Genomic DNA, 27,739 nt, shown 5'->3' with positions numbered 1-27,739 from the left:
TAGTGTGCCTACTTTTTTCGCATTTCTGGGTGTTCTTTATATCTTGAGGTTTATCCAGAATACGAAGGCCAAGACATTAGGAGAGATTTCGTCCTTTTCGTTGGAAAAAAAAAAGGAGGGAGAGAGCGAGCTGTGGATGAGGGGATGCTTTAATTTCAATAGCCAAAAAGAAGAAGCCGATGCTAGCGACAATGATGTCCATGAGACAAGCTTACGAAGATAATTCCTGTAAAAAACGTTGCGGATGTAGCGACAGAAGTAACTGCGGTTAAGTGATTGCTAATTAGTGCAGTTTAGATAAAGAATGAGAGAATCATGAGGAGAAGAAAAATGCAAATAAAACCTTTGTTCGACTGTGCACACAGTAAATCAATATTGCTCCGACGCCGGCTCCTCCATGGCTGTCGAGGTTTGTTATATTTTTATAGCCGGTCTGCAGATGACTATAGAAACCTAATCGATGGAGCGTTGTGTCACGGGGTCGCAACTCCTTTGCTTAACCCGTGCGGCACTTGTGTGCAAACTCCTTTGCCAATACACAAGTCAGCCTAACTCTCACTCTTACTTGCAAGGGCTATACTCACTCGCCCGATGAAAGCAATAAGAGAATGGAAGAGGACTCAAGGGACTTTCTCAAGAGAGATTGTATTCCACTCCAATGAGTTGTGTACAAATGAGAGGCTCTCCCCTACTTATAGTTTTGAGGGAGAGCAAAGAATGTTCTAGATTATGTACACTTGTCATTGATCCAATGGGTTGGATCCTTCTAGACTATTCCACTACCATCTAACTATGGACCTTTCTAGACTCCTATATACAGTACTAGGGTGTATGCCCAAGTACATATACCAGATCCAACTTGGTGTATGTGCGGGACCTTCTAGAGAGCTTCTAGAGATCCTTCCTTCTAGAGCATGAGTTGGGCCATCCATAGAGGGCTTGGACTAGAACCTCCTCTATGTATCCTCAAATTGGCCCAATGGGTGGACAGTGGGCCTAGGTCCCGTGACATTCTCCCCCGCCTAATTCACGCAACGTCCTCGTTGCGTTCCTTGTACATCGTGATCTGGTCCTCGAACTGCCATAGCGCCTCAACTTCTTCCCATGTAGCCTCACTTTCTGGCAATCCATACCATTTCACAAGGTACTCAGTCTTAGGCTGGACTCCCCTTCGTCTTTTCACGCGATCGCTAATGATGTACTCCACCTCCTTGTCAAATGACGAAGTCATCAACGGTGGTGCACGTTTGCTAACTCCACGTGAGGGATCCTCCGCATCTGCATGGTAGGGCTTCAATATGCTTGCATGAAAGACCGGATGAATCTTGAGGGACGGTGGGAGTTGGACTTGGTATGAAACCTTTCCTACTCTCTTGATGATGGGGTAGGGCCCTTCATATCTCCTTACCAACCCCTTGTGCTTACCGCGCAAAGCCTTGAACTGTTGGGGTGGTAACTTTATCATGACTAGGTCCCCCACCTTGAACTCAAGTGGCCGCCTCTTTCTATCCGCGTGCTTCTTCATCCTCTTAGCAGCCTTGTGTAGGTAAGACTTTGCTATGTCAGCTTGTTCATGCCAATTCTTAGCAAACTGGTATGCTGCAGGGCTCTTGCCTTCATAGCTGGTCCCTACCGTCAATGGTGTGAGCGGTTGTTGGCCGGTGGCCAACTCAAAGGGGCTGTGGCCTGTTGACTCGCTCTTTTGCAAGTTGTAGCAAAACTGGGCCACATCCAACAGCTTCACCCAATCTTTCTGATTTGCACTCACGAAGTGCCTTAGGTATTCCTCCAGCAATGCGTTTGCACGTTCTGTTTGTCCGTCTGTTTGAGGGTGAAAGCTTGTGGAGAAGCAAAGTTCTGTCCCCAAAAGTTTGAACATCCCCATCCAGAACTTCCCAGTGAACCGAGGGTCTCGGTCACTTATAATCGTCTTAGGGACTCCCCAATACTTCACCACGTTTTTCAGGATCAGCCGGGCTGCTTCATCTGTTGGAGCCAGCAATGAAGGTAGCATACTTGGAGAACCGATCTACCACAACTAAGATAGACCCCATCCCGTCCATCTTAGGCAACGCTGATATGAAATCCATGGAGATGCTTTCCCATGGTCATTCCGGCATAGGCAATGGCTCCAGCAGCCCTCCCGGCTTTCTATGTTCAACCTTGTCTTGTTGGCAGACTAGGCAGGTTTTCACGTACTCGTCTATATCGTCTGCCATCCGAGGCCAATAGTACCTGGTCTCCAACAAAGCCAGGGTCCTTCTCTGTCCTGGGTGGCCAGCCCACAGGGTGTCATGGCATTCCTTCATCACTTCTCTTCTGAGGGTGCCCCACTTTGGTACATAGAGGCGGTTCCCCTTGGTGTAGAGAAGCCCATCCTCTTTCCAAAATCTCCTTGTCCTTCCACCCTCGATAGCTTGAATGATGCCTCTGGCCACATCATCCTTGTCAAGCCCTTCCCGTATACGGTCTGGCAAGGTCTCATTAAGTTTGCTTACCGTGGTTACATGTTCGAGCTTCATGGTGGCAAGTTCGGCCTTCCGACTCAAGGCGTCCGCAACCTGGTTAATTCGTCCAGGCTTGTATTCCATCACCATATCAAACTCGGCCAGGAAGTCTTGCCAACGCGCTTGCTTTGGACTCAACTTCTTCTGAGTCTGAAAGTAACTTGTAGCCACATTGTCCGTCTTGACAATGAAGCAAGAGCCAAGCAAGTAGTGCCTCCACGTTCTTAGGCAATGTACCACGGCCATCATCTCCTTCTCTTGAACCGTATACTTTCACTCTGTCTCATTTAGCTTCCGACTTTCATATGCAACAGGGTGCCCATCCTGTTCCAATACCCCTCCAATGGCAAAGTTAGAAGCGTCAGTGTGTACCTCAAAAGTTTTGGAATGATCCGCCAACTTGAGCACTGGTTCCGCCATAACTGCGCCCTTAAGGTCCTCAAACGCCTCCTTGCACTGCTCCGTCCATAGCCATGAAACATTCTTTTTCAACAAATTTGTGAGTGGAGCAGCACGCTGCGAGTATCCCTCGATGAACCTTCGGTAGTAGTTGACAAGGCCTAAGAAACTCCGTAGCTCTGTCACCTTCGTGGGTACCTCCCACTTTGCTATAGCGTGGACTTTGGCCTTGTCCATCCAGATCCGCCCATCTCCGATCCAATGCCCAAGGAATGAGACTTCCTTCAAGGCAAAAGAGCACTTCTCTCTCTTCACATAGAGAGAGTTTTCCCGTAGTACTTGGAAAACAATTCGTAAGTGGTCTAAGTGTTCCTTTATCGTTTGACTGTAGACCACGATATCATCCAAGTAGACCACCACGAATCGATCCAAGTATGGATGAAAGATCTTGTTCATCAAAGTGCAAAACGTAGCTGGGGCATTTGTTAAACCGAAGGGCATTACTAGAAACTCGTAAGCTCCATACCTGGTGACGCAAGTAGTCTTCGGCTCATCTCCTTCAGCAATTCTCACTTGATAGTACCCCGATCGTAGATCAAGTTTGCTAAAGTATCGTGCCTCAGCCAGCCTATCGAACAAATCTGCTATGAGCGGAATCGGATATTTATTCTTGATGGTTACCTTGTTGAGTGCTCGGTAGTCGATGCACATCCTAAGGGTCCCATCGTGCTTCTTCTGGAATAATACCGGGGCTCCATAAGGGGCTTTCGATGGTCGTATAAATCCAGCATCCAGCAACTCTCGTAGTTGCCTCCTTAGTTCCTCCAGCTCAGGTGGCGACATCCGATATGGGGCTAGCGCAGGGGGTCTTGAGCCGGGCTCCAACTCGATTTGGTGATCGACCTCCCTCCTTGGTGGTAATCTCTTAGGCAGCTCTGGCGGCATGACGTCCTTAAAATCACTAAGGACCTTCTCGACTTCTCGTGGCATGGGCATCCCATTTTTCTCTTCTGACAAAGTGGCCAAGTAGGTTACCTCACCCTTCTTGAGGCCTTTGACCAACTGCATAGCCGATAACATCTTTCCTGTCTTCTTGCCATCCTTCAACACCGGGACCATGCAAGGTGCCTTCTCATCCAGAAAGCTTAACACACCTAAGCATGGCATAGGAATGGCCTTGGCCGAGCTAAGGAACTCCATTCCGAGAATGACCTTGAAGTCATCCATGGGCACTACTGTCAGGTTAATGGTGCCTTGCCATTCTCCTGTCTTAAAGGCGATGCTCCTTGCAACTCCAATCACTGGTTTAGCCTCAGAGTTGACCGCCTTCATCCTGCTCACGTCCTTCTCCAACTTGAGACCCAGCCTCTTGGCCTCTTCTCCTGAGATGAAGTTGTGAGTGGCTCCCGTATTAATCATAGCACGTGTGTTTTTGCCATTTAGACACACATCTACGTACATGAGGTCCTTGACTGAATGGGCAGCAGGTTTTTCCACATGAGCCTGCCCCTTCATGGCATTGAGGAGTCTAAGTGCCCCCATCTTAGGCTCCTCCTCATTCTCGCTCTCCTCCTCATGGCCTTCCATGTTCACCAACAAGGCATTGAGAGCTTTCTTCTTTGGGCACTCAAAAACTCTATGGTCTCCGTCACAAATGAAACAACCAGAGCGACGAGGGACGAACTTACCTTTGCCCTTTTGATCATAGCTGGTTTTCTTGCCTTCTTCCTTCTGGTACTTCGGTTTGTCTCCCCCGCCTTTGCCTTGGTTAGGCTTGCCCCTTTTGTCTTTGTTTGAGCCCTCAGCCTTCTTTGTGAATTCGACCAACTTCTCCGCTGTTGAGAGTGCGGTGGCCAGGTCTTGAACTCCCCGCCTTTGCAACTCTTGCTCCGCCCAAGGTTGCAAACCGTCCATGAAGAAGAAGAGCTTGTCTTTCTCAGCCATGTCAGATATATTTAGCAGCAAGGCTGTGAACTGGTTGACATATTCTCGAATAGACCCCGTATGTTTTAGCCGCTTTAGATCCTTCCGGGCTAAGTACTCCACGTTCTCTGGGAAGAATTGAGACTTGATCTCCTTCCTGAAATTTTCCCACGTTGCTATAGTGCAACGGCCTTCGGTCACATCACCGTACCTCCGTCTCCACCATAGCATTGCATCGTCGGTGAGATACATAGTAGCCGTATCCACCTTCAAGGCTTCTTCTGAAATCTTAGCGGCTTTGAAGTATTGCTCCATTTGCCAAAGAAAATTCTCCAAGTCCTTGGCATCTCGCTTCCCATTGTAGCTCTTAGGTTCTGGGACTTTGACCTTTGGAGAAAACTCCCTCGGTCCAAACCCTCCCCCAGAAGCTACCGCCTTCTCCAATAGGGTCAATCGAATTTTGACATCTTCGAGCTCAGCTACTTCTTCGCGGAGGCTAGTCATTTCTCCTTCCATAGTCTCAAGCCTTTCTGACATGCTTTCAACCTTCTCTGTTGTCTTTTCATTCAAGGTTTTAAAAACCTCTACTGCACTTCGCATGTCGGCCTCAAGACTATGCAAGGCATCTACAAAAGCGTTCGATTTGTTCAAACACTCAGAGAGAGTTTGTTCGAACTTACCGGCCCGAGCCTCCAGTATAGACATACGAGCATCCAAAGACGATTCCCGACCTCGGTCCCTTGACCTATCTCTTTTCGTCTTTGAAGACTGGCCCTCCACCGGCACGTTGGTCACTTGCGAATCGCTGGCCATGACGCAACAACAATCCTCAACAATTCCCCCTCTCGAACCGAAGCTCTGATACCAACTGTCACGGGGTCGCAACTCCTTTGCTTAACCCGTGCGACACTTGTGTGCAAACTCCTTTGCCAATACACAAGTCAGCCTAACTCTCACTCTTACTTGCAAGGGCTACACTCACTCGCCCGATGAAAGCAATAAGAGAATGGAAGAGGACTCAAGGGACTTTCTCAAGAGAGATTGTATTCCACTCCAATGAGTTGTGTACAAATGAGAGGCTCTCCCCTATTTATAGTTTTGAGGGAGAGCAAGGAATGTTCTAGATTATGTACACTTATCATTGATCCAATGGGTTAGATCCTTCTAGACTATTCCACTACCATCTAACTATGGACCTTTCTAGACTCCTATATACAGTACTAGGGTGTGTGCCCAAGTACATATACCAGATCCAACTTGGTGTATGTGCGGGACCTTCTAGAGAGCTTCTAGAGATCCTTCCTTCTAGAGCATGAGTTGGGCCATCCATAGAGGGCTTGGACTAGAACCTCCTCTATGTATCCTCAAATTGGCCCAATGGGTGGACAGTGGGCCTAGGTCCCGTGACAGTTGGCTCTGAAGCAAATCAAGGGGTTGTACTTTGAACGATGGCTTTGCGAAGGGTTTACTTGAACTGATCTGAGCTCTGCTTTCTGATTACTGGGTGTTGTGATCAACCAGTTTTTCAGTTTCTCCTCGGAGAGACATTTTGTACTGAAATGACTGAGATCGATCTGTTCTATTACGGAAATCCTATCTTCCCTCTGAAAAAAATTTGAATGGGTTCTCTGCACTCTGAAAGTGAAATTTCTGGGCAATCTCCACATGAGTGGTAGAGCCTCCCTCTGCCATAAGATAGCAAGTACAGTTGTTCTTTAACTCTGAACTCCATAAACATTGCTGATGGAGAATTTGTACAATTGCTTCTTCCAGCCTGAATTTCAGGACCCACAAAAAACGCAATATGATGCTGCTACCTCTGACGCGAAACTTTTTCGCTGAATGATCACAGTCACCATTACTTCCGTTTCGACCTTCCCGGCGTCATTAAACGAGTCTTCCCCCATGGGCGTCGTCGCTGATCTCCCAAAAACGGTATTTTAGCGGAGATTAAGTCAAGGTCACAGTTACAAGAACATTAATTATTCGGGGTTTTTTCAAGATTTCACTTCTGAATCATGGTGTCTCGATAAGAGTTCACAGTCAGATTCGAATTTTTTAAAACCCAATCACAACTCAGAACCGTGCCCACTCATTTTCTTAGTGTAGTGATATGATCTTTCGAGTTTTGACCAGGTTTGGCATTCGGAACTCCGGCTCAGACCAGTGCCTGTTGACTCTTCTACCTTGAATCACTGTTGACGAATTATCAAGCAGCAACAGGCTATGAGCTATTAAATAATACAAGTTAGTCTTCATTGATTTCAGCCATTGTTGTCACGCGCAGGACGATGTATTTTATGATTTATTCAGGTCTTAGAGGCGACTCGATTCTTTTGATACCTCGAATGCACGCAGGCTCCTCGTTACAGCACTTCTGAGTCGTGAAATAAAGACAAAACTCTCACTTGATACTAAAATGGAGGATGCTACCCACTACGCCGTCGAACCAATAATCAGGAGGAATCTTCAACGCTAAAAGTTCCGATAGCTTGAGATTAAGCAAACAAGAAATGGAATAATTTCTTCCGCTTTGCTCTGTAGCACTGCGAGACTGCGAGTGTTCTTTCAATTTTTTTCCCCTCTTTTTCCTGTGTGTCCGACTGATCTGGGTTACCTGGAGTTTGTGTTGCTGCCGTGAGGTGGCGAGGGTGGCGACAGAGCCGCAAAGGAAAAAAATTTCTGCAATTGCAGATGAAAACGGGGGGAGAGGATTATTGCCCGTACATTTACTAGGCCTGATGTCGGTAACTCCGCCGCTGTTCTTTGTGCTCGTTTGTGGTGAAAGGAAAATTAAAAACATAATAAAGACACAAGACATAAAAAGAAGAGAGAGAAATAGGGCTATCATATTCTCTACCCTTCAGGGAGAGAGAGGGGCTTTTGGATTGCACTCCGTCTCGTCCTCTTCGTGAGAAAACCGAATTCCAACTGCAATCAGACCCATCTCATCCCAGATTAGGTTTTCTGGTGATGAGAATCCGAAATAGTTCAAGTGTCGGTTTCTCTTTCCTTTCTCCGCCGTCTTTACCGCCTGGTTCTTCGTTTGTTTGTGACCAGCCAGTTGAGAAATCAGAAGGGGCGAAACAGCACCGCGGAGACGGCACGATGAGAAGAAGAGGAGTAGAGATTCACAGCACGCAGCAGGAAGGGAAAACGGACGGCGAGGTGCACCGACAGAAGAATCAAATGCTCATCGCTCGTGGGTTCGAAGATCGATCAATTTCCGATGCCGACAGAAGCAAATGCTCGCTGGGGATGAATGGTCGTGGCGTCTCTGCTATTATCGAACAGGTAGAGGTTTTCTGTCTTTATCTCTTCGATTGGAATGAAACCCGTTAAAAGTTTCCCCGATTTCTTTCCGTCTCCTCTCTCTGTTTTGTCGGCGGATCGAGGTGCAAAAGAAAGAAGAGTCGTCTCTGAGTTGATGACTTTTACAGGCGTTGCAAGGGAAAGAAAAGGAGGGACGGGGTGCAAGAGAAAGGAGTAGCAGAAGAAGGTAAACAAAATGGGAAGAAAAAAACAAGTTTCTTTACTGGTATTGTCATATTCTCCTCAAATGGTAAAAATCAACTTCAATAGTACTGTAAAGTTAGTAGCCGGGGATGTCATTTCTGTGTACGCGTTACTTTTCCACTGCTCCGCCATTGACGAGTTCTAAATGTATGAAGCGGAAATCTTCAAGAAATCTATTGCAGTGTATGAACTTTGAGGAAGTAATTAGATCATAAATTTTAGTGCAGCTATTACCCATTTCGGTTGTGCTCTTATCGCTCGAATTTTTGTGCCTAAATCTTTTGCTGTTCTAGGGAGACAAACACGAAGAATTCAAGTGCACAAATCCCCCAAGGTAACACTGCTTCTACTGTAGATTGGTCCTTTTTAATTTCCGCACTTCAAATTGAACAAGATATTCTCTTCTTTTCTTCCTTTCGTTTCATGTTGTTCCGTTCCCCTTTTCTTTGATTGGGGCAGGAGATGAGAGGTGGGTGGAAGGAGAGGCCGTGATTCCATTGAAGAAGAGAAAAGCAAGCTACGGGTGTGGAGAGGAGGAGGTGACAATGAAAAAAGAGACGAAAACGAAGACACATTTAAAGAGGAAGATACCCAGGAAAAGAATTCGTGAGGAAGAAGCAAAGGAATCAAACGAAGATGCCGGCAGTGCTGTTAAGAAGCATAGAAATAGCAACGGTGGTGCGTTAATGGAAGGATCGCGATGCAGTCGCATTAATGGGAGAGGATGGAGATGTTGCCAACAGACGCTCGTTGGTTACTCTCTCTGCGAGCACCACTTGGGGAAAGGAAGGCTCAGAAGCATGAACACCGACCGCAGCCAAGCCACCCACATCAGTACGCCTGCAAACAACAGCGTCGATCATGGCGATACAAAGAACGGGTCACCAAAAAAGCACCAAGATGATCAGCCCCGACTAGAGGATAACGAAACAGGCAAGAAAACCACTACGAAAAGGAGGAAGCTTGGCATGGTGAAAGCTCGCTCCATCAGCAGCCTTCTAGACCAGACTCTCCATACCACTCCGAACCCAATCAGCCTCCCTCTTGACGGCAACATTGCTGCTGCTGCTACAACAACTTAAGGAACGATCTAAATCATCAAACTGTTTATATTTTAATACTTCCCCTCCAATCTTCACCCTTTTTGTGTATTTTGAGCTTCCGAGGAAAATTTTTCTTCGTTTTACTCTTCTGAACGACGAGTGGGTTTTCTCTGTGATGTTTCTTCTTCCAACTAAATACAAACCTCTCTGGTTTTTGGGTCACTGGCCATGAGAATGCACATGTATATCTGTCTCTTCACGTAGAAGGAATTAACCCTAAATGCAGTCCAGGACTATGACAGAAGGTCCGATCATGGTGAATTTGAAGAATGTTCAGATCAGTAAATTCAGTCAAATATTCCATCGTTGAGGAAAGCTCAAGTGCCCACACTAATTTAAGCTGCGTCTTCCTGTAATCAACTCCAGGGAAAATATCTCACAATTCTGAGTTTAAAATTCTGGTTGAAGTGATGGGAACTGGGAAGAAAACAGACGATGAGGAAGAAGATCCATGACAAGGAAAGGGAACGCAGCATCGACAGCAGCTGTGATCTGTCTCGAACGAGCCGATCTTTCATGAGCAATGGCCCCGCTGCTGGCTGGACGATGGCCGTGTAAGAGTCTCGATCATGCCAGTGCAGCAGAAGTGAAGCTTCTAACGCGGTAACTCTGGGACTCGGATGAGCGTATCGGTGGGTATCGGCTGTATGTCCACCAAGTATACGTAGTGATTAGGAGTACTATAAGAGGGACCCGTGAAGTGATATACGTACTGCCACATTCAAGTCGGTTTGTTGAACAAAGGAACGAAAGCCACAGATTTTGATGTGACTTGAGCTGCATAAATAAGTGGTCCCATGATTCCCACTAAGCGAAAGTACCGGCCCCGGCCGAATTCTTTCTGACTCGGCGTTGAGTCGTTCACTCGCAAGTCGGGTTTGAAGTCCAAGCCAAAAGCTAGTTCGTTCAAGCTCGAATTTGAAAATAGGTTCGTCTAGTGTAACAAACTAAGTTTTAAATTTTCTAAGCTCGGCTTATTAACTCGTGACCGACTCATTAGCATAATTTTTTTTTTTATGAAAATATACTTTACTTTAATTGCCATCATCAATTCCCTCTTTAGCTAGTTGATAATTGTTCTTATTTACGTGAAACCTCAAAGAAAATCGATCTTTAAGCCCTTTTGAGTCTCTCAACATCTAAGATTATTATTTGCCACTACAATAAATACTATTGATGGAGGTGTTTGCTTTTTCTTTTAGGTCTATTAAACTGGTTATTATACATTAAGATGTTCTGTGGCAAAGTCTTAGACTCCTTTATGATACCTTGGAGTTAAATAGTACTAAAGTCATCACAATATTTTGTTTATTCATTTTTGTAAGGACCATGGACACTATATTTCTCCACATTGGTATGATATTGTCCACTTTGGGCGTAAACCTTAGTGTACCACTTTCTTTTAATATTGTTTATACCTTATAAAATTATAAATTTCGTCTAACGTTTGTAGATTAATAATAAAAAATACAATGGTTGATCAGTTGCACAACCACTTCCACTCCCCTCAAATAATCTGTACGGAGCAGTATAGGTTGGGATTTTGACACGTTGCCCTTTCTTTCGTTTGTGCCGGTCTTTATTCGATGAATATGCTGACGCAGCGAGAGAGACAGAGAGAGCTCGTTTTCTTGTCCATGGATTTCCGTTGTTGAGTCTTTTTCAGATTTCAGGAGACTTCTTCTATAATCTGCTCTCATTGTGTCGCAGCCGAATGAGGATTCAAAAGAGACCGCCGGCTCTGTTTCTTCGCCTTTGTCAGTTTCCTTCTCCACCATTAACAGAAGGCCACCGACTACGAATCCTGACGTAAGGAGTCGTACAGAGCCGATACATCAGGAGAATGAAGAACTTAACTGTGGTAATCCTGCTGTGGAAAAGAGTTTGATGTTGTTGGTCGTCACAGGTCTTGCAAGGAGAAGCGCGCAATGGCTGTAAGAGGAAACTTTTGCTTCTCTCCCTTCCTCACATGGTTTAAAACGTAAGATGATCGACTGTATTCTTCCATCATGGATATTGCTTCTGTAGACGCACCACCGTGTTCTTCTTGTAAATAACTCTTATAATGGTTTGGGCCCTTTTTTGTTTTTTTTTGTGAAAGAATCGAACCTCTGTAGCACGAAAAATTGATTTGTGCGTCTGGGCAGGAGTGAAAATAGCTCGGATGGTGCAAACGAAGATGTGTCTCAGCATCCATGTTCTCATTTGCCCAGGTAGAACAAGATCATCACAACTCTTTTTTCTATGACGAAATTAAGTGAACAATCGGGTCTCTTGCTCTTCTACCTTGTTGTTGACTGAGGAGCAGAAAGCCAAAGTTGGGACGAAGGGGAGAGACGCATCCCGTTGAAGAAAAGAAGCAGAGACGCAATCGGACAATGAGAAGACGACAGAGACAAAGGGAAGGGCGGACGAAGAAGCGGAAGAAAACTCGAAAGATAAACCAGACAATCGTTCGAGCATCATAAGCAGAAATAATGACGGCGCGATAAGGGAAGAATATTGGTGCAGTCGCAGTGTTGCCAACCGACATCCGGCAGCGACTCTCTCTGCAAGCATTACCGAGCAAGGCTCACGGGGAGGCTTCTGAGAGCCTGGAAAGGGAGCACGGAGGTGACAGCAGCCGAGAAGAGGAAGACTGGGATGTCGAAGGCCTGTTCTATTAGCAGCTTTTTGGTCTACCTCGCCTCAACAAGAACGCCACCGATTATTACTACTACTGATGTAACGGTGGATAAGAGGAGGAATCGAGGAGAATCCTTGCAGTTTGCAGAGACAAACAGGCAATTTCTTGTAAAAGCTGTAGCTACAGAAGGATTATTTTGAAGCGTTACAATTTTCATTTCACACGGGACCCCTTTTTTTTTTCCCCAAAAGTAATTTATTTCGATAATTAAAAAAGTAAATAAATAATATTATTATCAAGATTCTCTCTTTTATTTTATTTAAATTGATAAATCAAATATATCTAAAAATCACCTTTTTTTAACTACAGAAGAGGCGACGAAGCGCGTCTGCAGTTCACGACTCGTGATAATATTGAGACATGTCCGTCCGAGGCTCTGAGCTGCTGCAGTGCTCTGTACCTTGCGATCAATGGTGTGGAGAAGATTATTTCATCTTCAATCGTCATCTTTTCTACTGATTTCGCGAAAGCAACGAATTACCTTTCCCGACTCGGTCAGGACAAGCAACTTACAGTCGCAGATCTGAAGTAGTCTGGAAAAAAGAAAACGAAATCCCTCACATTTGTATCATTTCCGTCTGTCATTTTCTCACCAAATCCTCAATAGCCAAGTGCTTCGGCTTCGATCTTCTCCGGCTTGCTTTGCTGTCTCAAGGTAAGGACACTGATCAACCTCCACAATCCCTGTTTTCTTGAAGAAAATAAGGCTTGCGATTTGAAAGACGAAAGAAAGCCGAAGAGTTTCAAAACTCAAAAACGTTTTCATATTTGTTTTATTTGTCTCCGGATTTCTCTAACCCCAGGCAAGGTCCAAGTTCCGTTGTGTTTTATTATTTCTTCTTTGCCTGTGACATTCGTTTGTTCTACAGTTATACGTGCCTGTAGAGATTTGATGATCTTAGCTACTTCATAAAGGAATCTGCAAATATTATTTCTTCAAACAATACAAAGACTCAACTTCAACAACCGTAGAAATGTACGTTCACCTTTACCTCATCTTTGCACCAGGGATTCACATTCTTTCTTTCAGAGATTTTTTTTTCTTCTTTTTTCCCGCTTTCCGCGTTTAGTTTTGAGATCTGGTGTAATCTACTCGACCGTATCAGTGACCAGCACGACATGGATATGCAGTTCCGGTACCGAGTTGTAACTTTTCCTCCTTCAGCGCCGCTAGGACTGACCATTAAATAGATTAATGGTATAAGTCTTGACGTGCATATAAAATGAAAATGAAGAATACAAATGGATGCTCTTTAGGGATTTTCTATACAAACAAGTGGTGGCTTTATCGTTTCCGGCATCCTTTTTCAAAATCTGAAACATTTTACATAATGTCTCTATATATCTGAATTTTTATTTTTTATTTTTTTGGGGTGTAATCTAGTACTATTCTTCAAATCCAAATCGATCTTTGTGAAAACCACAGAAGATCACAGCATATTAGACGACAGAAATGACTAGGTTTGAGTAGAATCTGAAGTTCATACCTGTACATAATTTTCTGGATGTTGTAGTTCGTAGATTTGGTGATGTTTGCTCATCTGCTCGAAATCATGGGTTCGGTTTAACCTTGATTTCAAATTTTCAGGGGAGTAATTTTGGCCAACATACTAGAAAGATAAAACTATGAGAGGAGACAAGAAGGATACTGGATACAGCAGGAGCTTTAACAGCTCCGGTTTGATTACATAAATACAGGCCTGGAACTGCTACTGCCAGTCATAAAGGTTTGGTTTTATAATACATGCACTTTCGTGTTAAATGGGGGATTATGTACATTGACATATGCAATTCTAGTATCTCCCCTGATGGGTAGGTTGATGAGAAGAGCTGTCCGTCCGATTCAAACGCTTCTGCCTGTACCTCCATGCCACTTGGATGCGAGTTGCAGCCAGTTCTCTCCAGTAGGGAGACTCATACCTGCTCAACAGAAAATAAGGCCCAATTATTTTGGAAAATGTTTTCGTTCATTTCAATTTTCACTAGCACCAGGAATTATAATTAGCCATCATGATCAACTAGAAATGCTGAACGGAATGGTGATCCACACTCTACTGTGGGAGTGTGGCAAGTTAGTTTCAGGAGTCAAATATGTGTAACTTGGTAGGAAAGGCTTAGGTCTCCACCAAAGATAAATTATTGGACTGGCCGCAAAATCTCTCTAAGAATGCGGTTCACAACTTAAAAAGGAGTTACTCAAGATTAGGTAATGTTAGACCTTATAGCTCCTTTGACACGTGGATTCCGCAAGAACCGAGCAAAAAGAGCAGTGACTTCATCCAGGTCCGTTGCTCGAAGTGAAAAAGCTTCCACATTACTGATGCAAAGTGCCGTCCTGTTAGAGAGCAATCTTTGGCTTGAGTACCTGATTTTCCTACACTCTGCAAAACAAAATTCATTGTTATAGGATTTAGAATCAAGAGAAAGACAAGGTCATGTGGAAACCTGCGATGTCAGGAACTGTTACGAGTATATTCAACTGAGGTATATAATTTTAGTTGTTTCACTAGATTCTTTTGCTGAACATCAACTGAGAGAAGGCAAGGTTTTAGAATTGGAATTGTACCTTTGTTCACACCGGACTGCTCTAGGCACCAAGTAAGAAGTTCTTCACCACAGACATCACCTTCAGACAGAGGGACCACGTGTCCATCTGCTCCGATGCTCTCCATCTTTCCCCTCACAATGAAAACCATCTTGTCAATGGGGCCTCCTCGATATAGGATTTTGCTTCCTCCTATGTACAGCTTTTGTCTTAACCTTTGACAGATGGCATCTAAGATGGGTTCATCCATTAAGGTGAAAATACGCACCTGAAACCAAGTAGCAGTTTAGGATTTTCAACAACTAAGAAGGAAAGTTTACCACCAGACAGACATGGGCGGAGATATTCCAACACATAGGTTATGCAAAACTAGTTGTCTTCCCATCTCCAATGGAACACCTGATAGAATGCAACACTTATAGATAGTGCATTGAAAATGAAGAATGTGATGCCCATTTTTCTTTCCCCTTCTTAAACGACAAACACATGGACCCCCACTTCCCAAATTTGTAACATAAGACATAAACCAGCTCAGAAATATATAACAACTCCCTTTAAAACCAGATGAAAATCATCTCAGAACCAAACAATGAAGCTTGAATTTGGAAAAAGTTTTGTTCACTCTCATGACCTTTTAAAAACATCCCAGCTAGTAGTGTCCTCTTGCTTAGAAATCTCATCTGCATAGTTAATTTATTGGAGTTTCTAAAAATTTTACACATTCAGTGCATTTTTTGGGTTTGCAAATACCCACTTAGTATCAAGCATTTGACCAAATTAGCTAAACAGAGTGAACTAGGCAGTATCTTTGCATGTCTGTGGGTGACTTGTTCCCTTCTCCAGCAAGAGACTAAGCCATTTTGGTTAGCAGAAGAACATATCCAGTGACAGACTGAAAGTGAGCAATTTCTTCAAAGCACCGTAAAATGTGTTTTGTGTTTATAACTGGCTTTACTGGACTTTGAGAGAAGAGGTGGGGGGTAGTTTTGTGTTTATAACTGGCTTTACTGGACTTCAAGTACTTCTGTACCAAGATATCTTTTTCAACATTTTTTTAAGAGGTACTACAACCCCTGAAAAATCTCTTAATTACTCTCACCTGCGAGAAATGCTAACTTAACTCTTACCCCCTATTATTCAATTTTATGCAAAAGAAAAGATACTACTTTTGAAATTTTTATTAATTTATTACAGTGGGCCCCACAAATGAGTTCCACCCTTGGGTGCTCCCCTATCTTGAGATAGAAGAAAGGTGGTGGTGGTGATGGTAGGGAATGTCCCCCCAACCCATTTTTCCAGGTGTATTCGGTCATGATAATTTTACTATGGTGTATTCTCTCGTGAGGTTCTGGGTAGAAAGGTGTCAATTAGACATGCCCAATGATGTAATTTTACCCCCTTTTGTTACTGTCTTATGGCTGTAAATGATATAAGTGTAATAGAGGTAATATGGACATTTTCCTTTTAAATCACTTTAATTGTCTAATAAAGACGTTAGGGGTCAACCAAACTCCCTAATGTGACTGCTCTTTCGATGCTGTCTTTTCCTCTTATTCTCTTCTCCTTCACTTTCTTGCTCTTCAATTCTTCCTTTCTCTTAGTTTACAACATGGAAAATATTTTGGGCATGTAATCCACAGTCACAGGCTAATTGGGCAAAACAAAGATTGACAAAGGAAACTGAGGGATATTCAATATCTCTTCCTTCTACCAGATCCATAGACAAATTATTTCAGAAAAAATTGAGATTGTAGAGATCAAAATTGCCTTACATTTTCATATTACACTCTCCTCATGTAAAAGTTAAATGCCATCTGCTCATATATATGTCTAAGTATAAAACTGTTTGAAAGAAGGACTGCTTTTTTATTTTGAAATGGTCAAAAGAACTGCATGAATATGCCATATCAACCACTATGTCCACAAGGTAGGTGAGACTTATTACTTTCTTGACAATTACCTCAAATGAGTTATCTATTCTTGGAAAAATATTTTGTGCTCAGCAAATCATCTCAATATGTTAAATTTAAAATTAACCAGAAAATATTCATTAAGTGGGTGAAGCAGACTCACTTTCCTGACAAACTTAAAGAGATGGCGACGTATTTCTCGTTGTAGATCCTCTGGTAATTTCTCCATCAGCAGCTCTTCATTTACTCCTCGAGTCGCAGCCCAAGTAAATCTTTCTGACTGTCGCACTTGCCTATTTATCAACAGTAAATAGGCAGTCTATCAACAAAGTGCTAGTGAAACAGTTACTTCCAGGATAAACTAGAGATTGAAAGCAAAAGAGCAAGAAAGAAACATGAAAGTGAACTACTTTGATACGAAACATTTGAAAAACACATTAAATACCTCCTAAGCTCTTCTGGCAATCTCCGATGGCTCATCCACTGTTCAACATCACGGCGTCTTAGTTGCATTTCAAGTCTCCTGTGGTCACAGAGAAAGATTTAAATCACTAAACACTTTTACAGGATTAATTAGTAAAAAGATATAATGTACTGCATATTTACAGGTACTGACGTAGTCCTCAAATGGAAGCCTCACTTAGTAGCCAAAGGCTTGAACATACAAAGCCTACATGTGAAGGAACTTAAGGTCAGCCCTTTTAGGTTCCCGAGAAGGGTGGACAATAATTGACCCACAATGGTTTATTACTTGAATATGAACCAGTGAATATTGATGACAAATGTAATGGCCACATTGAATGGTGAGGATCATCCAAGGTTTAAACTCGCATGCACAAATATGCACCTGGGTTACCAGATAATGTGTAATGTGTTTGACAGGCTACTTAAGTGAAGCTTACATAGAGCACCTGTTCCACCACTTATATTTACATAAACATGTGAGGTTCAACCACACATCTGGTACACATTACTGCACAAACCCTGATCACAATCTTAATGGAGGTAGGCACATCCCAAAATTTTCACAAAAAAAGATGGAAGAAAGTTTTCAAAAAAAAGGAATACACATAAACCATTATGCTTAGGAAATTGAAAAAAAAAACTCACCTACGGCCAAGAGATTGAAGAAAGTTCTGCATATTTCCAATAAGTAAAGCAAAAAGGAAGAGACCAAGTCCAATAATGCCCATAGTGAATAGAACTTCCCACACAAAAGAACTTGGAATTTGGTTTCCAGCCAGAGTACTTATTTGCTAAATCCATGACCAGCACATATGAGAAGAGATTATTAAATAAAAAGTTTATTTCCAAGTACAAGTGAATGTACATAAAGAAATCAAATCTTATCTATGGCTGTTCAAATAATAATGAAAAATAGCAAGCAAACAAAAAAACTAAGTGAATGTAAGAGGTAAAAATCTCCAACAGACAAGCTATTGTTGGAGGACCCCGCTGCTCACAATGGCTACACCAGGAGTATGTATCCAAGAATCTGAAGATATGAAGCAATATCTACTATCTCGTCAGGTTTTCATTTTAGCAGTTGCCGAAGATTCAAAATCAAGAACTAGCCAATAGCCATTTAGCAAATAAATAGACAATTTAGGCCCCACGAGCCCGAATGGCAAATAGTAGATTTATTATTTAATCGTCTAATTTATGCACTTCATCCGTAATCTCCCATTATACTATAGTTGGGAGTACTTTTTATTGGATTAAGTTTAGCTATGCTTTATTTGGACCTTATTTGAGTATGTTTTGATCCCAGTAAGGCGTTACACTTATGCTTTCATCTTGGCCCTTATTGTAAGCCATTGTGTTAAAATAGGCTACTGATTGGCTATGTTAAATGTGTCTCATAAAGCCTCATGAAGCTTGACAGAAATAAATTTGGAAAAAATAATTTGCAAAAGCTTTTGTAGGTAATTTGATTGTGATGGTCTCTTGGATGTGACATCCAAATCAAGGCTGAAGCCTTCTTCCTCTCTGGCCTATTTTATTTTTTTAGTTTCCTCTTGTTTTTCCATTTTCTTTCTGTCAATTTCAGTTTTGGTACCTGTAGAGGCACTGCAGCTCAATACCACTTCATAGAATTACCGTAGTCAGTAATTTAAACAACGAATTAAGTTTATTTTTCCTTTTGTATCTCACCATCTTTCACTTATTTCTATCTTCTTTATTTTTCCTTCTGTATCTCACCATCTTTCACTTATTTCTATCTTCTTTATTTTTCCTTCTGTATCTCACCATCTTTCACCTTATTCCTATATTCTCTTTTCTGTTTCTCAAGAAAGTTTTCTTCTGTTCTTAGAAGCTTTCTTTTTAACTGGGTGCTAAGACCACATCTAGGACAGATCTCAGGTATCTGAATGTTACATTCTTTTTTCTGTAACCCTAATCTCATAAACTCTGACTAAGCAGAACTCTAAATCAGAAATCTCATCAGATCTATTATGCTTTGAAGAGTAATTTTCACAAGGTGGTCTTCAATATTGTAAAGAAACAGATTTACTTTGTTGCTGGAGAAACTTATATGAATGATAAAAGTCAAACATAAAGATCCTTCTTTCACTTCAGTATTGCGCTACATGTTGCTCTTTATGTAGTTATCTTTGTTTGCATTACTATCCATTGAAGAGCAGATATGGAAGTCTTAAATGACTCTCACAATAAGATGTTATGATCCTGGGGTTAAGTACTTGCCGCTACCAAACAAGCCGGTCTTTTGGATAGTATTGGCTAGGTGCTTAACATTTGGTATCAGAGCTATACCGCAGTTGCGAGTTCGAATCCCGGAGAGGGCGACCTAGAGACCTATGTAGCGCAAAAAGGCGATCCGGGTCGCTAGAGTGAGCCGCTAGAGTAGGCCGCCGTGGACGTCGGCTCATAATGGTGGGAGTATTGTTATGATCTCGAGGTTAAGTATTTGGTTTTCCGCTACCAAACAAGCCGGTCTTTTGGGTAGTATTGGCTAAGTGCTTCACATTTGGTATCAGAGCTATATTGCTGTTGCGAGTTCGAATCCCGGAGGGGGCAACCTAGAGACCTATGTAGCGCAAAAAGGCGGTCCGGGTTGCAAGAGTGGGTTGCTGTGGACGTAGGCTCATAACGGTGGGAGTATTGTTATGATTCTGGGGTTAAGTACTTGGCTTTCCGCTACCAAACAAGCCGGTCTTTTGGGTAGTATTGGCTAGATGCTTAACATAAGATCACAGAGCCAGGATTATTATTGTGGAGTCTTACAAGAGTCTCACAGGAGGAGGTCTCACAGAAGAGTCTCAGTTAAAAGTGTTTTAGTTATGTGAGTCTTCTATTTATGTTCAGTTGTTCAATTGTTCTAGGACTTATCTTTTAGTATTGAACTGTGGGTGTAATTGGGATAAGGGTAGTTTAATTGTAATTGGATTCTACTTATTTCCTATATTATAAATAGAGGCTCATGTACTCAAATTACAACAAGTCAGTTAAATTTTTCTCTTTTCCAAAAATTCAACATGGTATCAGAACATGTTCTATGAGTTGATTTGGTCAACCCACAGAGATAATGTGATCATTTTCTGATTTATCATCTCTAGTAGTTTAAGTTCGTATTCTATCTTTTTTCTTTCTTTCTTGTTCCAACACTCGTTGGTTTCTTGGCCTTCGCACCTCCATACTAAACTTTTCTTTCTTTATTGTGCCAGCACCTGTTGGTTTCTTTATTAAAAAAAAATTATGTATTGACGGAAAGATCTTCGAGTCTACTTTCCAACACAAAAGGAATTTTGGCAATCAGAGTTTTCTAAAAAGATAAATCGATATTCGAAGTAGCAAAGGTTAGACTGCAAGAAAGGTCTAAGCAACAGCAAAAAACTTCAACTTTCGAGCCGTTTTATACCATCAAGAATAAGACTTTATATGGAGAATTATATATCCAAAGAAAGATATGTAAGTCTATTTTCTTACATATCCCTTCAATTCTCAACCTGAGTTTTCTAAAGAGAGATATCGATTTCGAAAGAGTCAATGGTCATGCTGGCCAAAAGAGAAAAAATACTCACTTCAGCCAGATTAAAGAGACCAAAATTTATCAAAGTCTTTCTCTCAAAAGAAGTATATTTTATGAAGAAAAGTTATACTTGGATGAAAGGCACCGAAGTCCAGTTTTATAAGGAGAAAATTTCATGCCAATCTGATTTATATTTAAGAAGGTATTCGCATTGGAGTTGGCAAGGGTTAAACTACAAAATGAAGAAAATCAAGAGGTTATAACAAATTTAAGAACCAAGTTTTTTATGTCAAACTAGGTATCAAATTAAAGCTCATTGAGTCTAATTTCTTGATCAACAAACTGTTTGCAATTCTAAGCTATATTTTTGAAGATATCGATATTAGAAGTACCGAAGGTCAGTTTTGGCGAAAATCTCTCCTTTTTTCCTATTTTCTCTCCTCTTACCTCTCCATGATTTGAATTTCCTTTTCTCCTAAAATTCGAGTTTTTTAGCCAAATTTCTCTTCTAACCAGAGAGTTTCGGTCAGACTTAATCACTCCATGATGTGCTCATTCAAGGTATGCAATATCTTGCTTCCATATTGTTTTCAAGTTTTGCGTTTTTGTTATTTGGTTGTGTATCTTCCACATAGTTAACTACGAAAAATTGTGGTTACCCCAAAAAAGTTAACTTGGTCAAGTTTATTAAGTTCTACCATTATAAACTCCCCTAATTTTTTTTAAAAAAAGGCTACTTTGGAAGTATGAGTTTCGCATAGTCGCCTTTTTTCGGTTAAAGTTGTTTTCCTCTAGTATTTCTTCAGTTTATTATCTTGTGTTTTATCACTTCATAGCAATGCCTAAACCTACTACCTAAAAAGTATAGGAATGTGCCTAACATCCAACTTGAGTCAAGTCTTTTGTTCTTCACCTAAGAGATGATTCGTGTTTGAGCTACCCTTAAAAAGTGAGTAGTCTCTTTGTTAAGACCTAAAGTTGGGCAGTTTTTTTGCTTTTACAATTGAGCGGAGCGTGTTTTAGACTATGGCCGTTTTGACTGGTGTATGGAGTTTTGTCGTACATCTAGAAGTGATTTTCTTCTCCCACATTGTGTTTTGTCCAAGTTAGGTCTATATGTCATTTTTATCCCAAGTTTGAGGGGGAGAAGTAGAAGAAGTACAAGAAAGAGGTATTTTGTTCCACAATTTTTATGTGACCAAAATATTCAAGAAAAGGGGAGCACAAAAGATGAATTTTTTGCATCTATGAAGAATTTTTTTCAACAAAAGAAAATTGAAAACCAAGAATCTTTTTCATTGCAAGCTAAAGTTTTATAAACTCCAGTTTGAGGGGGAGCATTGAAGAGCAGATATGGAAGTCTTACATGACTCTCACAATAAGAAGGCTCACAAAGCCAAAATTATTATAGTGGAGTCTTACAGGAGTCTCACAGAAGAGTCTCAGTTAAAGGTGTTTTAGTTATGTTAGTCTTCTATTTATGTTTAGTTGTTCAAGACTTATCTTTTAGTGTTTAACTTTGGGTGTAACTGGAACAAGGGTAGTTTAATTATAATTAGATTCTAATTATTTCCTTTATTATAAATAGAGGTTTATGTACTCAAATTACAACAAGTTAGTAAAGTTTTTCTCTTTTCCAAAAATTCAACACTATCATATGGGATTTGTCATGCAACTCCATCAGAGCCCAGTTAGGTTGAAATTTCTCATCCCATGTTCAGATTTTGACATAGAACCTTTCTTTACCATTTTAGATATAGATCCCTAGCTGTCCTACCCTCACCAATGCAACATTTGAATATTCAACAAAATAAATCAAGGCTTTCACATAACAGCTGCCCACAACAAAGGAAGAAGGCAATAAATAATGAATAAAGAAATGAAAATAAATCATATATCAGTTTACAAGTAACTCTATATTTGTTTCTTACACTATAAATGAAAATTGAGAAAACTCAAGAAAATAAGCAAATAAAGCACAAAAGTAAAGGAGTATACCTGGAAACCCCAGAACAAGGAATAGATATATCTTTTAGCAATGCTCCTTTGAGTAGTAATACCGACAGCTTGAACATAAATTCCATAAGCAAATGTTTTAGAATCCGTACTAAAACATGCTTCAGCCTTTTCTTGGTTTTGCCAAGCTGACCAATTTTTATTCTCTCTGAATTTGTCAATATTATTACCATGTCCACAATCAATGAACCTTTTGCAGTCACTCATGCTAGAATTTGTACAAGCTTCTCGAAGGCATTGGTTTACCCTCTGGGACAAAAAGACAAAGGGCATAATAGAGAAGTTAAATTAATCTTCAGAAAGACTACAATAAAAAGCCAAATAAGAATCGTGATCACATCTTTAACATGGTATAAACTTAGATAAGATCATGACCATACGAATTTCTCCAATTATGGGAAGCTGGTGAAAGTTTTTTACCTACCTGAAGACCAAAGAGGTACCAGCATGAACCCACCACATGCCCTGCTAATACAAACATGAGAAGATTAAGAACGAAGTTTGCCCATGCTGACTCAAATATGAAACCACTTGCTGACTGGCCAGCAAGTAAAGGTAGAAACCGTGTTATCCTCGGTATATACTGAAGAAGAACAGTAACCCGCAAAAGATTTTTTGCATAATTTGCTGCGGATGACCCCAAGTACTTTGGCAAGACCAACAATATCATAATCTGTACAACCATGGATGTTAAAGAAGATCTGTCTCATGAACATGTGTAAAATAAACTAAAGAAATCAAAATATTCTCTCCCAAGAAAAAAATTGACATTCAAACCCTTTAAGATACACATTTAGTTTAAAAAGAACAACAGAAAATAAAAGACAAAAAGGAATTGACATAAGAACCCTCTAAAATATACTTTTATTAGTTTTAAAAGGAAGAACAAGTAAAGCAATGAAATAATAGACATAAATATTGAACATTTGCACACATACATGTCAATTGTCACATAAGAGATTTAATTCACTACTAATTCAAGCCATAGAAGTACTTATACGGACTGAAAATTCTTAATTAGACTTAATGAAAGGTTTCCTTAGGAAGAAATGTAAGCTGCAATACTATCCTATAACCATAACCTAGCTTATATGCTTCTACACCACTTTATCAAAAAAAAATAAAAAATGCTTCTACACCAGTTTAAAGCCAAAGATCTTTCATTCTTTAATGTATATTAATCATATACGTGTCAAACAACATAAAGAATGATCACATAGAAAGCAAATTAAATGCAAGATGCAAATATACAGGATTAAAAACAAAGAGCATGTTGGTGCATTCTATTCAAGTTATATAGTGTGAAAAGGCAGTTTATAGAGCACTCAAAACAAAGGTATGTAACCTATAATAGTCAAGCAAGTTATAGAGCAGCCATAAATGAATGAGGATTTGAAAGGAAACAGTATAGTTTTTAATACATCTCATCAAATGATATATTGGGGAACAGAAATTCATAAAGTACCAGACAGATACAGAAAGTAAACTAACATAGAACAAAACTAATTAAGAACACAAACCAAAATTATAACACCAGAAAGGAAATTCCATTACCTGAGGAAGAGGTAATACAACAAATAAATCAAGAATAAAATAGTAGCCACAAACATAATGAAGAGCAACTTTTTTGGGATCATCAACTAAATCTCCAGCACCTACAACTCTTGATTCAGGGGCAACATATGCCAATCTCAACTGCAGAATACAAAATGAGCAGATGGTCATGTAGAAAATAACAATCAAAATCATTTTATAACAGTAAAACATCCTAATCAGAACAGAAAAATGTCCTTGTCTTGTTTATATATGACCTTGGTTTCTGTTCAATATGTATAACATCAGCAATCTATTGCATCACAACTGCCACCAAATAAGCAGCTATCCATGTTTTCTGTCAGTACATTTACAAACTAGACTACTTACACAAACGATCAAGTTCTTCTGGAAACACGATATTGAATTGATAGATTTAATTCTATGTTGCTTACCTGAAGGACCATGTGGAGAAGATATATGAAATCAGTCACACTTCTCACTGCTGCTAATCCATTGGCTAAGGACCAGTGAAGCACAATACACTTATTCTTCTATCATGGAGAAAGAAAAAAAAAAAGAAACACATAAGAAACAGAACCTGTGTATTAAACAAAAATGTAAAAAGGATGATAGGTGGAAAATTCAGAACCTTGATTACAAAGATAAAGAAGAAATCAAACCGATGTGCTATGAATAGACAAATGCAATACTTGAAAGAGCCGCAGATACATGAAATGGAAGCAATCTAAGATCTATGTTCTCATTATAGAAGAAGTAATAGTTATTTATACCTCTTCCACTGACAATAAAAAGAAAAATAAAGGGTCAATGAATATTGCCACTAAGCAAGATATGACAAAGAACTTGTTCCATTGCTGAACGGCCTTTGCATGAGGATTCATTATAGGCACATGTATAGAGGATATTGATCTCCTCAACCAACCTTTGGCATCCCCATAAATTGCATTATGGAACTGTATAATAGCAAAAGACATGGAGTAAGAGAAAGCAGAAACCATGACTTTGAGTATACATCAACTAGGAAGATAAAAGTGACATGAATGTGTAAAAGTTTAGGTATAAATTAAACAAAACATATCTTATGAATTAAATAAAACATATCTCCTAACAACAATAGGAAGGTTAAAGGCAATTGGTTGCCTACATATTGGAGAAGAAATGTTTTTATTTTAAGTTAATAAGTCTTAGTTTTGAGCGTTTATCTGAGTAGCTTCAGAAACCAATTTGAAGTTTGTTTCTGAGCATTGGAGCAGACCATTTAGCACTCTTAAAGTTCATTAGCAAACATAAAAGAAGCTCACAAGTCACTGAATACTAGTTCAATCACTTGTATTTCCTCCTTTGCCTTTTTATCTTCTTCTTCCTTCATCTTATTCTTCTTTCCCCTTTACTTCTTCTTAAAAGCTCCCAGTCTCACCAACCTGTTTCTTCATGGTCTTTTAAGACTCTCAAGGTCAGTCAAAACAGAGGCAAAATACTTCTAATAAGCATCCAGACCCCTTCAGCATTTAGTTTTCAATGCCACAAGTTGACTATCCAAGTCGAACATCTGGCCAACACCAATGCAGGAGATCAAGAAGCTGTATGGTTCTTTAGAATCTGCAGACATTACTTGAATAAGGAGAATCAAAATAAGATCGATTTAGGGACACAGAACAGAGGTGGGCATCTCAGGTTTCCAACAAAGAATAGTGGTGAGCATACCTGTCAGATAATGTAAACAGACATCCACCCTGTGTCCTCTCCTAGTTTGATGAATCTCTCTCTCTCTCTCTCTCTCTCTCTCTTGGTTAAAATATTGTATACTTCAAAGAACTATGTTTCTCTTTTGCTCAAGAAAGTTATTATGACCATTTCAAGAAAGGAAGGCAAAATATGGGAGACAGAGGAGAAGCTAGAACTGTTATATACAAGAACTAAATAAACGTAAACAATCAATCACAATGAATAAATAAGAGCAGCTTGGGAAAGAACAGTGAAGTGCCTTAGTTTCAAATGCTGTTGAAGCTCTATATTTCTTTTGCCTTGTTGGTTGAGTGTAATATGATGGACATGTTGTGCAGTAGGGATCATTGCATCTCCCCAGTGGACCTGACTTCAACAAATGTTCATTCTTAGCCACATAATTGCCTTTTGGCCAGTCCTGACCCATTCCATCTGTAGAAGAAAGTTCTTCCGCAGTGACTGCAGAACCTTTGGTGCCCAAAAGTCGATGCATTGACCTGAAAGGGTTTTCAGTTTGACTGTTCATGTTTATAGGGCCACTCATTGGCACAAATAGAGTTCTTTTTGGGTCCCTTAAAGGACCTGTATGAGAAACTAAGCTATTCTCGTATTCATACGACCCGATATTCCTTGGAAGGGACATTGAGGCACTCCTTGTAGTGCTCCGTGTGCTAAACCTTTGAAGCCCAGTATCATTGGACTCATCTGATTGAGGAGAAAAAGTATCCGATAGCATGGGCACTTCATCTTTGTAACCACCAGCCATTTATAGTGATACTAGACCTGAAATGATGACAGTAAATGACTCAGGACAGTCGAATAATTTGTTGTAAACCATAAAGTACACTGTAATAAAAATGTAAATGGCATAACATATGAAATAATCAATAAATAATTGTTTGGTAGATAAGGAAATTGGTAGGAGAGGGTACAAGAGCATTCCAAGAAACTACTGAAAACAGTTCTTGCCATATCATAGAGTGTTTAAGAAGAAAATAAGGTTCTCAAAATATGAAGACAGTGTCATTTCTTTCTAATTTAACTCAATTCCTCTCAAACCAAATCTGCCACCACAAATTCTTTCTCTGCAGCTTGTATTTGAACATCAGTTCCATAACAAGCGCCATCCAACAAAACACAATGACTTACCTCTTAGACCCCTTAGACAATTACGACAGCATTTCCGGAATATAATCATTTCTGCACATTTCATTCACCCAATACTACCTATCACCCATCAAAAACGAAAAAGCAACGAAAGATAAACAAAGTCCATCAAACCTGTGCGGCCAAATCTCTAGTAACAGAGAACAGAGTTGAATAAAGGGAAGCAGAGGAAGACGAAAATGAAGACGAAGAGAAAGCGTTTAAGGTGGCTTCGAAGTTCCGTCTTTGAAGGGCAGCGGCTGGATCCAGCATGCTCTACTCAGAAACTTCGTTCGAGCAATGAAGCGTTTTCTCCGTTTTGACTCCCTGTGCAGGAAGTTACCAGTGAGGAAAGGAAGACGAAAGCAAGAGAGAAAAATAATATGCAGGACCACTTGTTATATACGTTAGTCTCATTCACCGTAATTAATTATTTTTCTAAGCTTATCTTTCGTTTTCTAACGACCCAACAAACGATGCCTCGTCTTTGGCGGGAACCGCACTGCCTTGCCGTCGAAACGGTTGACTACCTTATCTAATCGCGTCTGTAGCAGAGAAATTACTACCTTAGAAGACTTTTTGGGTAATGTGGACAGAAATCCTTCCAGGGACGCTCGTGCTTGACTCAATAATTTTGACTTGCAGAGTCGTCGTCGTCGTTATTGTCGTATTTTCATTTCTGAATTCATTACCTCTTTATCACTCGGAGCGCTGC

At 40.6% G+C, this 27,739-nt stretch overlaps 2 protein-coding genes and 1 long non-coding RNA gene across 3 annotated transcripts; 2 read left to right on the top strand and 1 right to left on the bottom strand.

Moving 5' to 3' along the window:
• The first annotated feature begins 7,705 nt into the window (after nucleotides 1–7,705).
• On the top strand, nucleotides 7,706–9,607 carry LOC137960267 (uncharacterized). The gene is made up of 4 exons (XM_068807830.1): nucleotides 7,706–8,123; nucleotides 8,270–8,328; nucleotides 8,639–8,679; nucleotides 8,805–9,607. Exons 1-4 carry the CDS (start codon nucleotides 7,803–7,805, stop codon nucleotides 9,425–9,427), a joined length of 1,044 nt encoding a protein of 347 aa, XP_068663931.1. The 5' UTR covers nucleotides 7,706–7,802; the 3' UTR covers nucleotides 9,428–9,607.
• Nucleotides 9,608–12,487: 2,880 nt separating this feature from the next.
• Nucleotides 12,488–16,207, top strand: LOC137959702 (uncharacterized). The gene is made up of 3 exons (XR_011114068.1): nucleotides 12,488–12,789; nucleotides 13,723–13,861; nucleotides 15,874–16,207. It is a non-coding gene; the product is annotated as an uncharacterized lncRNA (long non-coding RNA).
• Nucleotides 13,928–27,626, bottom strand: LOC137959701 (probable cyclic nucleotide-gated ion channel 20, chloroplastic). Its single transcript, XM_068807032.1, has 14 exons — nucleotides 27,591–27,626; nucleotides 27,160–27,351; nucleotides 26,138–26,661; nucleotides 24,924–25,106; nucleotides 24,585–24,683; nucleotides 24,151–24,291; nucleotides 23,021–23,269; nucleotides 22,579–22,845; nucleotides 17,700–17,845; nucleotides 17,035–17,112; nucleotides 16,753–16,882; nucleotides 14,701–14,947; nucleotides 14,353–14,515; nucleotides 13,928–14,054 (listed from the first exon to the last, which is right to left on the bottom strand). The coding sequence occupies exons 3-14, from the start codon at nucleotides 26,642–26,644 to the stop codon at nucleotides 13,928–13,930; spliced, it is 2,337 nt and encodes a 778-aa protein (XP_068663133.1). The 5' UTR covers nucleotides 26,645–26,661; nucleotides 27,160–27,351; nucleotides 27,591–27,626.
• Between the last annotated feature and the right edge of the window lie 113 nt (nucleotides 27,627–27,739).

This window comes from Aristolochia californica, unplaced genomic scaffold (genome assembly GCF_029961685.1).
Source record: "Aristolochia californica isolate CCGP_79_NKW_82.1479 unplaced genomic scaffold, dmAriCali1.0.hap1 SCAF_3, whole genome shotgun sequence".
Taxonomy (NCBI): domain Eukaryota; kingdom Viridiplantae; phylum Streptophyta; class Magnoliopsida; order Piperales; family Aristolochiaceae; genus Aristolochia; species Aristolochia californica.
This window is presented reverse-complemented; position numbering and strand designations above follow the sequence as displayed.

Coding starts and splice junctions, on each gene's coding strand:
- LOC137959701 (XM_068807032.1), bottom strand. CDS start 26,644: ATGGCTGGTGGTTACAAAGATGAAGTGCCCATGCTATCGGATACTTTT. Junction 24,292..24,584: donor TTCTCCACATGGTCCTTCAG/GTAAGCAACATA, acceptor TGTATTCTGCAG/TTGAGATTGGCATATGTTGC. Junction 22,846..23,020: donor GGTACCTCTTTGGTCTTCAG/GTAGGTAAAAAA, acceptor TTTTTGTCCCAG/AGGGTAAACCAATGCCTTCG.
- LOC137960267 (XM_068807830.1), top strand. CDS start 7,803: ATGAGAATCCGAAATAGTTCAAGTGTCGGTTTCTCTTTCCTTTCTCCG. Junction 8,329..8,638: donor GAAAGGAGTAGCAGAAGAAG/GTAAACAAAATG, acceptor TTGCTGTTCTAG/GGAGACAAACACGAAGAATT. Junction 8,680..8,804: donor AAGTGCACAAATCCCCCAAG/GTAACACTGCTT, acceptor TGATTGGGGCAG/GAGATGAGAGGTGGGTGGAA.